We start from the raw sequence: 14,680 nt of genomic DNA on the forward strand, positions 1-14,680 counted from the left end.
AGACCAGTGCCTGGCACAGAGTAAATACTCAGTGAACATTAGCTTTTATTTTTACTACCATCAAAGCACAGTGGAACTGGAGGAGCCCAGGAAGAGCCGCTCCCCAACTTTTCCTACTGCCCTCCCCAAAATGCACATCCACCTCTCTGGACCTACACACTGCACTGACACCCTTATCCATCACCGGCCAGGGCACCCTAAAATCCTCTCACCTAAACCAGACAACATGGGGGAGAAGTAAGGCTCCCTCGTCTCAGTCAGCTTCCCCTCTTCAGGGAGACATGGGGGCCAGAAAGGGCCAGAAAGGAGAAGGGTGTTGGCCAGGGTAAGGCAGGGCAACCTCTGTATGGTTCTGGAGAAGGGCTGGGCCTCCAGTTTCCTTTGGGAATCAGGACTCCCCAAGCGGGAGGCCACACAGAGGAGGCGGTGGAACCCCAGCTCTGCTGCCCGGACCGCCCCCCTCAACCCATGAGCTGGGGGACCAGCCCAGCTTGCCCTGCACTCCTCTGGCAAGGACACCCTGCCTGCCAAGTCACTAATGGGGGATATTAAACAATATTTATCTCCCTAGTTCCTCCCACAGCTCAACTAAATATAGCAGCTAATTTTTTTGAAAAAGGATTTCTGCTCCAGAAAGATAATATTTATATAAGAGGTGGTTGTCATAAACCAATACAAAACCCAACGCTCCCTTTCTGACAGCTCTTTGCAATTTTCAAGCCAGCCCTAGGCAGTGAGACACACGGGCCAGAGTACCTCCCCTCTGGCTGGAGGGGAGCCCTGCCAGGGTGAGTCCCCAAGATCAGAAAGATCTGCACGCTGGGGATGGAGATGACATTCCCCTCCGGACCCCTAGGGACCCCGAGCCCTAGGGGTGGACGAAGGGGGTAAAATCCTGCCTGGAAGTGACTTGGGGAGGGACCTCTGCATCTTCTACCTTCCCAGGGCCACGTCTGGAAAGTACAGGCACTGGCCAGCGCCTCCGGGCCGGGGGAGAATGCCACACGCCACTGAACACGAGAAAGGATGACACCTTGCTCTCCCAGACAGCAACAGCGCCCAAGGCTCCCTCCAGACCAGAGACCGGGCAGGCGTGGCCTCCAGGTCACCCAGGAAGAAAAGGCCTCCCCAAGCAACTCCCACTGCGAGGCCTCGAACCTGCCACCCTGCAGGGAGGTGGGTCTCCCGCCTCAGCAGTTCAAAGCCCCCACCACCGACTCCCGCCAGCCACATCCGCCCAGGGTGGCAGAAAGAGGAAGACCTGGGGATGGGGGTGGGGGCACCCAAGCTGCCAGCTGACAAGCTGCACCTTCCGGGCGTTTTATTGAGCCCTCGAGGGAGACCCTCGGGGTTAGCTGGGAGGCAGGACCTCAGGGTCTCCGGCTGGTCCCCGTCCAGCTGACCTCGGTGTGCGCACCTGCCGGACTCCGGCGGGCTGCGGCGGCGCGGGGATGCAGCGCGGAGCGGCGATGGAGGTGGGCGAGGACCTCCGGGAGTGGACCGCGACCGGGATGGAGGTGGGAAGCCCGGAAGGGCCGCACAGGTCCCTGGGCCCCGAGGGAGGAGATCGGGGTGGGGGAGCCAGGCGTCAGGTCTCCGAACCCGGAACCCGCACCTCCTTCCCCGGCGAAGGTGCAGCGCGGCCCCGCCGGGAGCCCCAAAAGCGTCTGCAGAGGTTTCCGGAGCCCTCGCTTCCTGCCCGCCCGCCCGCGGGGGCCGATGGCTGGGAGGGGCGAGGACCGCTCCGCGGCCACCGTGCTGGGGTGGGTTGGAGGGGAGGGGGGGCGAGACCGCGGCGCGCCAGGCCCCCGCTGCCCCCGCCTGGTCCGCGCTCTCACCGTTAGGGCCGTAGCGCTCCCGCGCGCAGGTCACCTGCTCCGCGCTCAGGCCGCCCTCGGCCGTCACCGAGAAGCGGCGCAGCACGTCGGCGGCCGGGAGCAGGTGCGCCTCCTCCATGCCGCCCGCCCGGCCGTCTGCGCCGTCGGCACAGTGGGGGCCGCCTCTCTGAGGGGCTACTGCGCGGGGCGCTGGGGGTTCGGACCCCGACGGGCGCCGCGCGAGGCCATGACCGCGCTGGGACCTTCCCCGACGGCAGTGGCGGCGGCGGCCGGGCCCCCCGCCAGGATGCTGCGCCCCGGGCTCCCTCCCCGGGGCGGGGCGGCGCGGGGCCCGCCCCCGCACTCACACCCCTTCCGGCCGCCCTCGGAGCCCTCCGCCCCGCCCCCGCAGCGCCCCGGGGCGCGGAGGCTGGGCCACCCGCCCATTCTGCAGAAGGGGGAACTGAGGCCGCCCACGCGGAACGCGCAGAACTTGGGGGAGCCGAGGGCTCGAGGTCCGGAAAGGCCTCGGCCACTGGCCACAGAGCTCCGGGGTGGGGGTGGGGAACAGGGCAGGGAACTGGGGAGGGTTGCTGAGCTGAGCTGTCTCTGAGCTGCCTTCTCTTGAGCCCTCTTGGGTCCCGGGGGGTTGCAAGATGGGAGACGTCCATAGAGGAGTTTCCTACCCCCTTTCTCGAACTCTGCCAAGTGTGACCGTGGGTCCAGAGGGAACCTAAAAGCCTGTGAATAAGCAGGTCTCCTCCGGAGCTGACGATGTTTCCTTCTTTTGATGTTGCAGTTCAGTTCAGTTCAGTCTCAATCGTGTGGAACTCTTTGCGACCCCATGGATTGATGCACGCCCGGCTTCGCTGCCCATCACCAACTCCCAGAGCTTACTCAGACTTTTGATGTTTGTGCTTGCTTTATTGTTGTTCTAAAGTCCAGCGATGAGGTTATTCCTCAGACAACCAGAACCTCTAACAATGACCCAGGACAGGTAAAGTAAACCAGTCTTGTTACCTTTGACTCACGCCCTCACCCCAGTAGGAAACGTAACTGCCCGAGGTCTCCCTCCAGAAGTCTGACGGTGTGTGGGGTGTAGGCCTCTGACCAAGACCCCTAGGGAGAGTGACTGTGACCCAGGGCAGGGGAGGGTTTGGGGGACCCCCATTCCAGTGCTCTCTGAGCTCCAGTCTGTCCAGGGGTACCAGGAGGAGGGGGCTATAGGTCAGGGAAGCAAATGCAGGAAGGCAGAAATCCCTCACAGCGCCAAAAGGAGGAGCAGAAGAGAGCAATCTGCTCCCACCGTCCTGCTTGAGAGACCCAGCCCCCACCACCATCACATACCCCCACCACGCTGGCCTGTGCTGCCCAGATTTCCGGGATCCACCTTGGCCGTACAAGGTCAGAGATTTCCAGACTGAGCCCACTTGGCCGGTTGTTCAGACTCCAGACCCCTCGTGTCTCTGCAGCCAGAAACCCTTCCGGGCTGCTGCAGCTGTCCACGCTTTCCCGAACACACAATCCCCAGCGTCCAGCCTGCCCAACCCCCGCGTTGCTGCCCCCTACTCAGTGTCCCCCCTGTTCCTGATCTCTTTCTCCCAGAATGGGGCCACGGTCCTCCTCCTCTGTCTCCCCTTTGCCTCGCCTCCTCAAATATAGAGACAATTAGTGAGGACTAGCTGGCAGCAAGGTCCAGCCCTTGGCTGCTTTTGACGGGTCACCCAGACTGTCTCCAGGGGCATCTGCTGGGGTTCAGCCTGCTGCCTTCAAGGTAGGGTGATGCTAGTTTTCTGGCCGTGGCTCCTTGCAGCATTTTATTTATTTGTAATATTTTATTTACTTTGTTGGCTGCGCTGCGTCTTATTTGTGGCTCATAGGATCTTTAGTTGCAACATTTGAATTCTTAGCTTCAGCATATGGGATCTAGTTCCCCAACCAGGGGTCGAACTCCCCTACATCGGGAGCGCAGAATCTTAGCCACTGGACTGCCAGGAAAGTCCCACAGCTTGACATTTTACATCCCAAGTCTAATATTCCCTGTGTTTCTCCCTTTCTTCCTCCACCTCTGCGGTCCATAGAGACGGCCCTACCTGTATCTCTAAGCTGTCAGGGAAAATGTTAGCCAGGGCTCCATGGGGACAGAGCCCTACAGCTCTTCACTAGAGACCTCTCTCCCAGGGACATGAAGCCCTGGTCACAAAAGCGGCTGGCAGTCCCTCCCCTCCCGAACTTACACATCCTAGGGTCTGACTCCCCTTTGTCAACTGCAGGGACCTTAACACGAAGCCTCTCCCACTCCACCCCGCCCTCAGCTCTCAGCTGGTGTTTGCTGGAAGGAAGCGCCAGAAGGCTTGCTTGTTTGCTCTGGCAGCCTGGCCCATGTTCCCTTTCTCCAGCCCACCCCACCCCACCCTGCCTCTGAAGCCACCCCAGGCAGGGCCGGCAGCTGCCAGCAACTCTGGCCCCCCACCTGGCAGGTTCACACACCTGTCAGCATGCCCACCTGCTCTGCTGCCCCCATGACAACTTCTGGGCACCCCTCCGCAGAATCCACCACAGACTCACACAGCCATCTCACACCCCAGCTCCTTGCCCAGTTGCTGTGTGCCCCATTATACCCTCTGTCTTCACCTAGACCACCAGCTGGTGGCCAGGGGGACCGTGGGTACAGGTACACTGTCCAAAGGGCTGGTCTGTCCTCCCCACCTCCCAGCTGCCAGATACTGAGAGCTCCCAGCCTGGCACCCCGTCCCAGCGCTGTCTAAATCCCCCACAGGACAGACGATGGCAGAGCTTACCATCTCTGTGGTAGGAGGTGTGCCTGCCAGGCTCACCTGAAGCAGGGGAAGGTGGAGCGTGGGGGAAAGGTAAGTCTTTGCCGCCGGATCTGGACACAGGAAGAAGAGGCTGTTGCAGACAGAAAAAACAACCTGCGTAGAAGATAGGAAACCTCAGTCGTGTGCTAGCGACAGTGACTCAGTCCCTCTGCCTGGAGGGATCATAAGGAACACGAGCAGGAGGGTCAGGAGAGTAGATCAGAGAGGCAGGGCTAGGACACCGAGAACCTTGATGGATCATTTAATGGCCTGACTTTTTAAGCAGTGAGGATTCCAGGTCACATTTGCCTTTAAGAATAGCTTCCCTCCCAGAAGCTGCTAAGACGGCAGGACTAAAGGGGAGCACAGAGGCTGAATGGACCCCACATATATTCTGAAGAAAAAGGAGGAGGTATGGAATTCCCAGGTGGCTCAGTGGTAAAGAATCTGCCTGCCATGCAGGAGACACGGGTTCGATCCCTGGGTCCAGAAGATCTCCTGGAGAAAGAAATGGCAACCCACTCCAGGATTCTTGCCCGGACAGAGGAGCCTGGCGGGCTACAGTCCATGGGGTCAAAAAGAGTCAGACAAGACTGAGCGACTGACCGTTCCACCTCCAAAGTCAAAATTCAGCCCAAACGTCAGAGTGGGCTGCGATGGAAAGGACCTGGTTGTGGATTAGATTCCGGGATGAGAGAAAGTAAGGAATGACAGCTAACTCCCGGTGGGTGAGAGGTTTAGCCCTGAAGTCGGGGAGGAGCCGGGGGGGGTGGAGGGGGGGAGACGAAGCTAGGAGTGCATCCGGGGCCACAGGAGTATGAGGGCCCTGCAGGCCTGCAGGTGAAAGTGGAGTAGGCTTTCTCCAGCAGCTTCCCTCTCCCTGCGACTCTGCCCCTGCTCAGGCCCCACCTCTCTCAAGCTTTGCAACAGCCTCCTTCCTGGCCTCCCTGCCTCCACACTTATCTCTGTTTATCAGCATTACCTGCCTGAGCTGGTGATTTCCTGACTTCATCCCTCTGCTCAAGAACCTTCCTTCGCTCTCCGTGACCCAAGACCAGCAGGATAAAACCCAGACCCTTCAACCCAGGCGTCACAGCCCCTTCTTTCCCATCTGGGTCCCACACATATCCCAGCAGACCGGTCTCCCCACAACTCTGCAAACCGGCCTTTCACTTTCTAGCTTTAGCCCTTTGTCCAGGCTGTTCTCCGGCCTCACGTGCTCTCCAGCCCTGCTTCCTCAAGTGTTTCCCCGCTTTGGAAACTCAGTTCCTTGGCTGCCCCACCCTTATGCATTTATGCTTTTCCCTGCATGCTCTGACTCTGAAGGAGGCCCCGTAGATCAAGGTTTATCTCCCCATTGTGCACAAGGGGAAACTGAGGCCCAGGCAGAGGATGGGACTCAAACAGGCACATGAGCCAGGGAGGCCAAGGCGGAGCTTTGGCTGAAACTCCCAGGCCATGAGTCCTGTTCCTCCTCTATGGATGGCTTTCCTCAGCTGCGTTCAGCTGCTGAGCTGGGAAGAGCTCCTCCAAGCCCCCGGGAGTGAGCATGAGACAGCCTGGCCAATGGGGGCTCCACGCTGAAGCTGGGGGAGGGTCTCGAGCCCTAGTTCAGGGGACAGGTGCTAGGCCAGAGTTTGGGAGGGTTGGAGGCAGGAGGACTGGATTCCCACACTGTTGTTGTCCCAGCTTCCCCTCCTCGCTCTCATTCTCTCCCTCCCTCCCTTCTTCCCTTCTTTTTTTTTCCTTCTTCCCTTCCTTCCTTCCCAAATATTTATCAAGGACCCAGCATGCACCAGAAATGGTGCCAGACCCTGGGGAGAGGGTCCCTGTTCCCCTAAGTTCACCTGGAGAAGGGAACAAGTCATTCAGCCCGAATGACCACACACAGAGACAGGCCGTGGGTTCCAGGGATGCCTTGAGGATATGGTGGGGACGACAGGGAGATCAGAGGAGGTCTCCTGGGAGGAAGGGATGCTTCTGCTGAAATCTGAAGGAACAGAGGAGGGAAAGGTGTTCCAGGCCAAAGAAAAAAGTGAAAGCGTCTAGCTCTGGACTGTAGCCCACCAGGCTCCTCTGTCCGTGGAATTCTCCAGGCAAGAACAGTGGAATGGGCTACCATTTCCTCCTGCAGGGGATCTTCCTGACCGGGGATCACACTCAGGTCTCCTGCACTGCAGGCAGGTTCTTTACCATCTGAGCCACCAGGGAACCCAAGGAAATGCCATGCAAAGCTGACTTGGCCGTAAGGCCTTGGAGGTGCCTGCCCATCTCAGGGCCCGAGTCCTCCTGTCTGTCCCATTAATGCCAGCAGTGGAGCGGCTAGGGCAGGGGCAGTGGTCTTTAGAGAAGACAGAGGGACTGGGGTTGCCCTGTAGCTGCCCCACTTTGGTTTGTAAATGGGTTTGACCTGAATGCAAACAGCCCTAGAGACCTGGGAACCTCACTTCTTCCGGGGTCACCGGGGTCCAGTGGGCAGGTGTCCCAGGCTCCCTAAGATGCTGCTGCTGAGCACGGATTTCAAGTCCACTGTCTCAGCCCCATCCCACCCACTTGGACAGACCCCTTGCAGGTGGGCCAGGAAGACTGACCCCCAGCTATACAGAGTGGGAGATCCTCTTGTCGGCTCCCTTCCCTAACCCCAAGTTCTGTTATTTTGGTCTTTGGGGCTAGGGGACCCCTGTGCAACTTCCAGATGTACCCCTTCCCCTCCATGCCCTGAGTCCTCCTGGGCCCAGGGCCCCACCTGACCTGGAACCGCCTTCCCACCCTGCACCTCCGGCCTCTCCTGTGCCCTGGGACAGGCAACCCATCCTCTCCCCTCCCCTTGGCCCTGCCCCTCAGGGGTGTCCAGCTTCCTCAGCCCCAACTCATCATCACTTCTAGCCGCCCATGTTGTCCCCCTGGGGCCACATCTAGTTCTCTGTACCCAGTAAGAAGTGCCTTGTCTCTGGATTTTTTGCTCACTCTGTTCCCTCTGCTGGGAACACCCTGCAGTCCTCTGGGGCTCATTCCTATTAGACCTTAAGGCCAGGAAGCCACGGAGCATCCCTGAGGTCAATAAGACTCTCAGCCCTGCATGATCCCATCAGGCTCCCAGCACCTGGGCATTCACTGTCCACCCTGCTCCCCCTTGAGCAGACTCACCTCAGTTCCCACAGGGCTCAGAGAGGGTGTTTGAATGACTAAGTTAAGGCAGAAAAACTCTGAAGCCTCTTCCTGGGAAGGGGCCACAGCTGGGCTTCAGGGACCTGGGGCGGGGGGCTTTGTCTGCCACACTGGACCCCCAGGCCACTGTGTTTTGGCCTGAGGAGCCTGGCCTCCTCTTACTGCATCCTCCTCTCTGGGCCTGCCCTGCACAGCGTAGGGGCTGGGGCCTTGGCTTGGGCTGCTCACCCCTCAGCTTCTTGAGGCAACTTCCTGTCTTTGCCCCCTTATCTCCTCGGCCAGGCTGGGGAGAGGAAGTTGTCATCTCCCTCCAGATGGTGGACAGAGACACCCTCTGGACCTCAGGAGGGGGAGGGGACCTCATCACGTGAGAGTGTGCCTGCTTCTTCCCAGCCTGCCTCCTCTTGCTGCTGCTACTAGAGTCCTCTTCCTGCAGAGCCACGCAGCGGCTCTCCTGCTCACGTACCTCCCATGGCTCCCCAGGGTCTCCCCAATTAGCATCGACTCCTCAGCACCGTAGACTTCAGTCACCTTGACCTGTCTTCCCCCTGCCCGCCTCTGCTCATGCTGCTACCTATTGCAGGAAACTAGTTCTTCTAATCGTTACCTGCCTAAGTCCTCCTCACTCTTTAAAGCCAGGCTCAAATGCTGCTTTCTCCAAGAAGTCCTCTTTGACCCCTCCCAGGAGCCAGTGACCTTCTGCTTCCTGAGTGGTCCGGCATCTGTGTGCTCCTCCCTATTTGCCTGAATTTTCATCTGCAGCATCCAGGTGGTGCGTCCCTCCAGAACAGGAAGGAGCTGCATCTGAATCATCACAAGGTCCCTGCAGGGAGGTCCAGTGCTTGAAGGTCATTATAAAGTTGACCTCCAGGCTGGGAATCTCCTGAGGCTGAAACTGTGTTTATACAGTTTATACAGTTTCATTGTGTACTCATCATCATTGTATCTCAGTGCCTGGCACCTGGCCTGGCACTTACTAGACTCTCAAAAGATACTGTTTGAATGAAAAAGTTTTTAGCCAGTGGAGTAAGAGAAGAAAAGGAAATAGGGCACAAATACTGGAAAGTGAAAGACTGAGTGAGTATAATCACATCCAGGCGCTGTGACTTTCTCCCTGTGGGTACATCTGAGTCAGCACTCCCATTGTATGGAAACGGGTTTAAGGCCCAGAGAGAGGCTGGAATTTGCTGGCGGTCACACAGCGGGTTGGGTTCCCTCCTAGCTCTGTGTTACTTTTTCTGCTGCAATGTCTGGGACAAGCACATATTGTCTCAACTAGTCTTGGGCTGTGCCTATCAGCACCTTGGCCGGTGAGGTGAGAAGTCCTGCATGGCAGGGAGGAAGTTTCATTCAAGTTTCCAGGCCATGCCTGACCAGTCTGCCTATGAAGCATCAGCTGGTTGTAAGACGATAAAACAGAAAACTCCTATTTGCCTTGTAAATGGTTACACCTGACTAGGCTTCTAAGACGGAGGCACAGCTCGGAAAGGAATTTGAGACCTGGGACTTGCTCCCTGGTATGGAAAAGGGCCTTTGGCCTGGGGGTACCTGAGGGCAAGGCTTGTCTTGGTCAGCCCCTCAACCTGGAGAACCACCCTCCCTGCCTCCTGTGTGCTGAGAGCAGGGGCTACTGGTTCAGCCTGGCCCAGAGGGTACCCACAGGCCTGAGGCTGGACTAGTGGGGCTGGTCAAGTCCTCAAGCAAGGCTGGGTCCTTCCAGGCTCAACCCAGGCCACGGTGGTCTGAAAAAGCACCCTCCCCTCTGGACCCAGAGTTTCTGTGCAATGGGGGTAGGACAGAACAGTGTCTGGAGCTCACAGGCTCTGTGATAGGAACTCGCTCACGTGGCCCAGCCAGGAGCAAAATCAGGGCAAAGTGGCAGGAGCCCCAGGTCTGCGCTTGGCTCCCAGGCTGCAGGCAGAGGAAACCCCTGTCTCACTCTCCGGGCCCCTCAGCCTACAGCCACAGGCCCCAGGTCACCCCGGCCTGCTCTCCACCCTCTCAGGGCCCAGCTGTCCTGGCGTGCCCTCCCCAGGGCTCTCTAGGGCCTCTTCTTGGCAGTGCCAGGTCTCCACCCCGGTGTTCCCTGCGTGGCGGCCAGCCCAGCTCCCTGGGGATATCCTGTCACCATGGCCCAGAGCCCAAGCACTGCCTCTTGCCAGGTCAGCCCCCGCAGTCTGGGTCCCTTCCAGGTCCCCAGGTGGGGCCCAGGAGCCCAGGGAGTTCAGGGAAGTTGGCAAAGACACCCAGATCCTCAGTGCGGCAGACCGGGAACGCTGCCCAAGACACCTGACGCCTGGGCCGTGGCCAGCCTCCGGACAGACACACAGGCGGGGCTCCCTGCACCACCGCAGACCCTGTGGGTGACCTTGGCACGTCCTCTACTCCTCTGGACTCCCTCCCTGAGGCCATGACTTACAGAGGAGCCAGCCCAGGCCCCCACCTCCAACAACCGCACTCCATGGAAAACGCCCAATTTGCAAGCTGGGTTCCATTTGCCTTTAATTCCCTGGAGTCACACCCACCTTATTTGCATACTCAAATCAGCCCTGGCCCTCCTGGGTGGGTCATTCACAATCAGCTGCTGGGGTGGAGGGAAGGATGGGACCTGGGACCCGGGTGTGGGATCTTCCCTGGGCACCTCACAGCACTATCTGCTCTGAGGGTATAAAGTAACAAAGCCAGCCACAGGGCTGAGTGTATTATTTAATCTTTAGCATCAGCTTCTTCTACCCCTTCCTTACACTTTAGAGCAGGTTCTTACCTCCTAGCTTCATAGAGCTGCACAATGAGGTAAGGGCCACATACTTGGTACCTAGGAGAGCAGAGCTTTAAACCCAGGCCATCTGGTCTCAGAGCCCAGGCTTCTAACCACTGTGCTATTCTGCTTGTGCTGGCTCCCTGGGCAGTGCAGGGATAGTTTCCTAACCTGGTTCTGACTCAAAGCCCCTGCTCATGACCGCTGAGTTATACAGCCTGGTGATAGCTCTGGGAAGGGGCCAGTGCCCCCAACATGCTGTCAGCATCCTCTTCAAGGTCCTTGCGATGGCAGTCACCCTTGACTGGGGAAAGAACCCCACCCAAGAAGCCCATAGGCTTTAGTTTTTAATCTTAGCTCTGCTGCGTGACCTGGGACAAGTGACTTCTCCTCTCTGAGCCCCAGTTTTCTCAGCTATTGAATGGGTAACATTGCAGTTCTCATCCCACAGGCTTTCTGAGTGCGGCGCGAGCTGGTGTATGTACAGTGGCCACCATGGGTCTCCCAGGCTTGATGCTCAGGGCCCATCTTTTTCTCGTGTCCACTTGCAAGAACCCAGCCTGGTTCTACCCTCTGTTCCCCAGGACAGTCCCCACCTCTGATCAAACTGTCTGTGACCTGACCAGGAAGCTGGCCAAGGGCAATACCCACCCAGATCCTGGAGGCAAGACGCCAATAGGCGGGAACAAAGAATTTTCCATGGCTCCGCAGTTAATGAGGAACTGACACTCTTTGGGGCCTCAATTAGTCTTTCATCCTCCTCTCCTTCCCTCGGATTTCCATCATTGGTGATATTTACATTGGAATGCCTCCCAGGACTTCAGGAACCCAGCATAGGCAAGAGGAAAACAATAAAAAAAGAGAGAGAGAGAGGTGGTTTTTGTTTTTTTAATGTAGTGTTGGCAAGTTTGCACTCTTGGTTATAAAGCATATTACAAAGCAGCAAGTATCAAAACCAAATGATTTTGTGTTTAAATCAATTCAATTGGGTTTCTGTCAATTTTCAGACACTGCTAAAATACAAAGATGGGAAAGATGTGGTCCCTTCCTTTAGGAGGGTCACTGCCTGGCTGGTACATTCCCAAGTAGCAGGTACTGAAGCCTATGTGGTAGTTAAGAGTATGCTCACAAGAGATGGACCTGAGATGAAACTGCTGCTAATTACCAGTCAAGTTACTAAATGAGTCTCAATTTCATCATTTGTAAAATGTGAATGATAACAAGACCCACTTCAGTGAACTGTTGTAAGTTTAACTGATAAAATATATGGCATTGTTAGCTAACCCAACAAAGGTACTCCCTTTTTGCAAACAGAGTCCTGGATAATTCACTCCCAGTAGCACAGATTTTGCCCCAACCTGGTGCATGAATCATTAATGATTTAAGCCAATTGCAAGCTTAAATCCTCTTTGCCAGGTAACCGCTTTCTCAGTTCCCTGACTGCTGAGGACAGCCATATGATCCTTTTATGGCCAGAGAAATCTAAGCAGAAGCCTGCGGAGGGCTTCCTGAATAAAATGCAGATGATGAAACCATTGCTTTCCCTGCTTCCTCCCTTTGAAGAGTTTGGATGCCCGGAGCTGCAGCAGCTATTTTGTGGCCGTGAGGCATCCCGTTTAGGGATGAGAAATCCACTTTGAGCCTGGCCATGTGAAAGGAGGTTGGGATAGGGAGGCATTGCTGAGCTGCACAACAGCCCGAGATTGCCCACAGCCAGATTTCTTGTTCTGAGAGGTGATTTTAAAAGCCTTTATTCAGAGCAAGTGGGAGATGAGTTATGTAAATGGTAAATGGTGTAGGTCACCCCAATTGCTTTTCCGCTCAGTGGGTTAGTGGGAGAGAGCTGTGAATCTTCTTGGCCGAGCATCTCTTAGGACCTCAGGGTGCAAAGATAGCTTTGCGTTTGGGCTTCACTGGCAGGAAAGCCAGCTGGCTGAAGCCACGGACTAGCACTGGGATCTGGCTCCCCACCCCTTCCTGGAGGGTTTCAAGGGTAATTTCACTCAGCCTCAGTTTTTGCCTTATGCACCTCTGCCATCTGTGCATTTGAATCAGAACTGCTGGAGGAGCCTAGTACCCACCTGGATGGAACAGCTGAGGTGGAGCCAGCAAACGAGGGGCTGACCCTCTGCTAGAGGTTTCCCAGGGAGAACAAAGAGAGGAAAAGGGAGAAACACAGTTCATTTAGAACCTAAGGGATTGAATAGTCTGAATTCCTGAACCAAGGCTGTTCCTTACCACAATCTGCCTGTGACCTCACGCAGGTCCTAACCTGGACTTAGCCCAGGCTCTGGGGTGAACAACTTGACATCTCAAAAGCTGACCCCATTTTACATTGTGTCAGTGAAGACAGAAAGGGTCTGGAACTTGCGATACAAGGGACACCCAACCAAGGTGAATCCCATGTCTCAGTCACCAAGGCTTTCAACCGTTTAGCTTCCTGGGTTGTAAATACTCTGAATTGGGTTTTGGGGGCTGCATTTTTTTTTTTTTAAACAGGAAGCAGTGTGGCGCAGAGGTTAAGAGCGCAGACCTGCTCTCTGTGTCACTGTCTGAGAAATGGGAATAATGCTAGAACCCACCTCATTGGGGAGGCGGCAGCACTGAGTGTGGGGCCTGCCCTGAAGCAGTCTGCAGTGCGGCTGCACCAGCAGGCGGAGGACGGTGTTCAGAGCACAGACTAAGAAGGTGTTAATGGCCCCAGTGCTCAGCCTCGGGGAGCTGTGGGCAGGGAGGCTGTGACTCCGTCCCTCACCTGGAAAAGGACAAAATTGTAGAACCCGGGACATCTGACTTGGAAAGGCCTCTGAGTCCTCTTCTCACATCTTCTCTCCTCATACAGGTGAGACTTGAAGCCCAGAGAGGCCAGGGACTATCCCAGGGAGAAACAGCAAGGCCACATAGAGGGAAGAGGGGTCAGAGTCCTGAAGAAACAGGGCCTGTTATCAGCAAGAAGATTCATGGTGGCCGATGAAAACGGTACACGTTTGTGTGATGACATTTGCTACTATAAATGTCAAGAGAACAGCCACAGAATGGGAACCACAGAACAGCCACAGAACAGGAACCCCGTGGGATGGCGATGCTGGCGGCAGTGACCACACATTCTTACTCAACGGATGGCAGTGCTAACAGCTGGCACCAGCTGGACCTGTGCCCACAATGGAGGGAAAACCCGTCCCCCCAGATGCACACACTACAGGCTGTGGCTGGGGAAGGCATAGACTCTCCCTTCCAATGAAAGAAATGTAAATTATGCAGCCCAAAGTAATTCACATGCCTATTAAACTAACATAAATTGGAAGACTAAAGCCCAGTGCTGTCAGGGACCAGAGAAAACAGGGGCTCTGGTAGGCTCTAGGATGTGCTCCTTAAAACAGAGTCTTGGACTTCCCTGGTGGCCAAGTGGTTAAGAATCCACCTGCCAATGCAGGTGGGTTTGATCCCTGGTCCGGGAAGATTCCACGTGCTGCCTGGCAGCTAAGCCTGAACACTGCAGCTACCGAAGCCTGGGTACCCTAGAACCCATGCTCCATAAGAGAAGCCACTGCAATGAAGCCCATGCATTGCAACAGAGAGTAGCCCCTGCTCACTGCAACTAGAGAAAGCTCACATGCAGCAACAAAGACCCAGTGCTACCAAAAGTAAAATAAATAAATTAACTAAAGAAAATAAAAACAACATGATCTTGTCTTTCCGGAAGGCAAGCTAGCCCCATGCAGCCTGGTCTGTACTCTTTGATCTTGTCTTTCTAACCTGAGAATGTAAACTCTCCCTGCCTCCCCCCTGCCCATCAGTCCCCTGTCCACTGCCCAGAAGGACATTGAAATGGTTTCCCAGCCCCAGTGCCAGGCTGTGTGTGTGAGTGTGTGTGCATGTGTGCTTTATGTGCCCTCCTTTGTCTTCCTGAGCTGAGTTGGCTCTGGATCTTTCCCTCTGACCCAGGGCTCAGCCCAGGTCTCAGGAGATTCTCATTGTGATGTCCTGATGTCAGCCCCAGGGTTGACCAGTAAGATGCTGACCCAACACCATGGACCCTGCCAGCCAGCTCAACCCCTGGGCCCAGCCTGAGGAACTACATACACATCCAGTCATCCCCCAACCAGCTTGGACACAGG

At 56.3% G+C, this 14,680-nt stretch overlaps 1 protein-coding gene and 1 long non-coding RNA gene across 5 annotated transcripts in view; one reads left to right on the forward strand and one right to left on the reverse strand.

The window, feature by feature from the left end:
- The window catches only part of ATP2A3 (ATPase sarcoplasmic/endoplasmic reticulum Ca2+ transporting 3), a 33,959-nt gene extending 31,855 nt beyond the window's left edge, over positions 1-2,104 (reverse strand). For 2 of the 4 annotated variants that reach the window (XM_020903028.2, XM_020903027.2), the window contains exon 1: positions 1,839-2,102. In XM_020903028.2, coding sequence (XP_020758687.1) covers positions 1,839-1,956 — 118 coding nt within the window. In that variant the 5' untranslated portion in view covers positions 1,957-2,102. Of the gene's footprint in view, positions 1-1,838 lie in introns of all 4 variants that reach the window. The other 2 variants (XM_020903029.2, XM_070478890.1) reach the window with 2 other exon arrangements.
- On the forward strand, positions 1,234-14,279 carry LOC139039053 (uncharacterized). Its single transcript, XR_011492180.1, has 3 exons — positions 1,234-1,517; positions 2,617-2,814; positions 13,405-14,279. It is a non-coding gene; the product is annotated as an uncharacterized lncRNA (long non-coding RNA).
- Positions 14,280-14,680: the final 401 nt, after the last annotated feature.

Source organism: Odocoileus virginianus, chromosome 17 (assembly GCF_023699985.2).
Source record: "Odocoileus virginianus isolate 20LAN1187 ecotype Illinois chromosome 17, Ovbor_1.2, whole genome shotgun sequence".
NCBI lineage: Eukaryota > Metazoa > Chordata > Mammalia > Artiodactyla > Cervidae > Odocoileus > Odocoileus virginianus.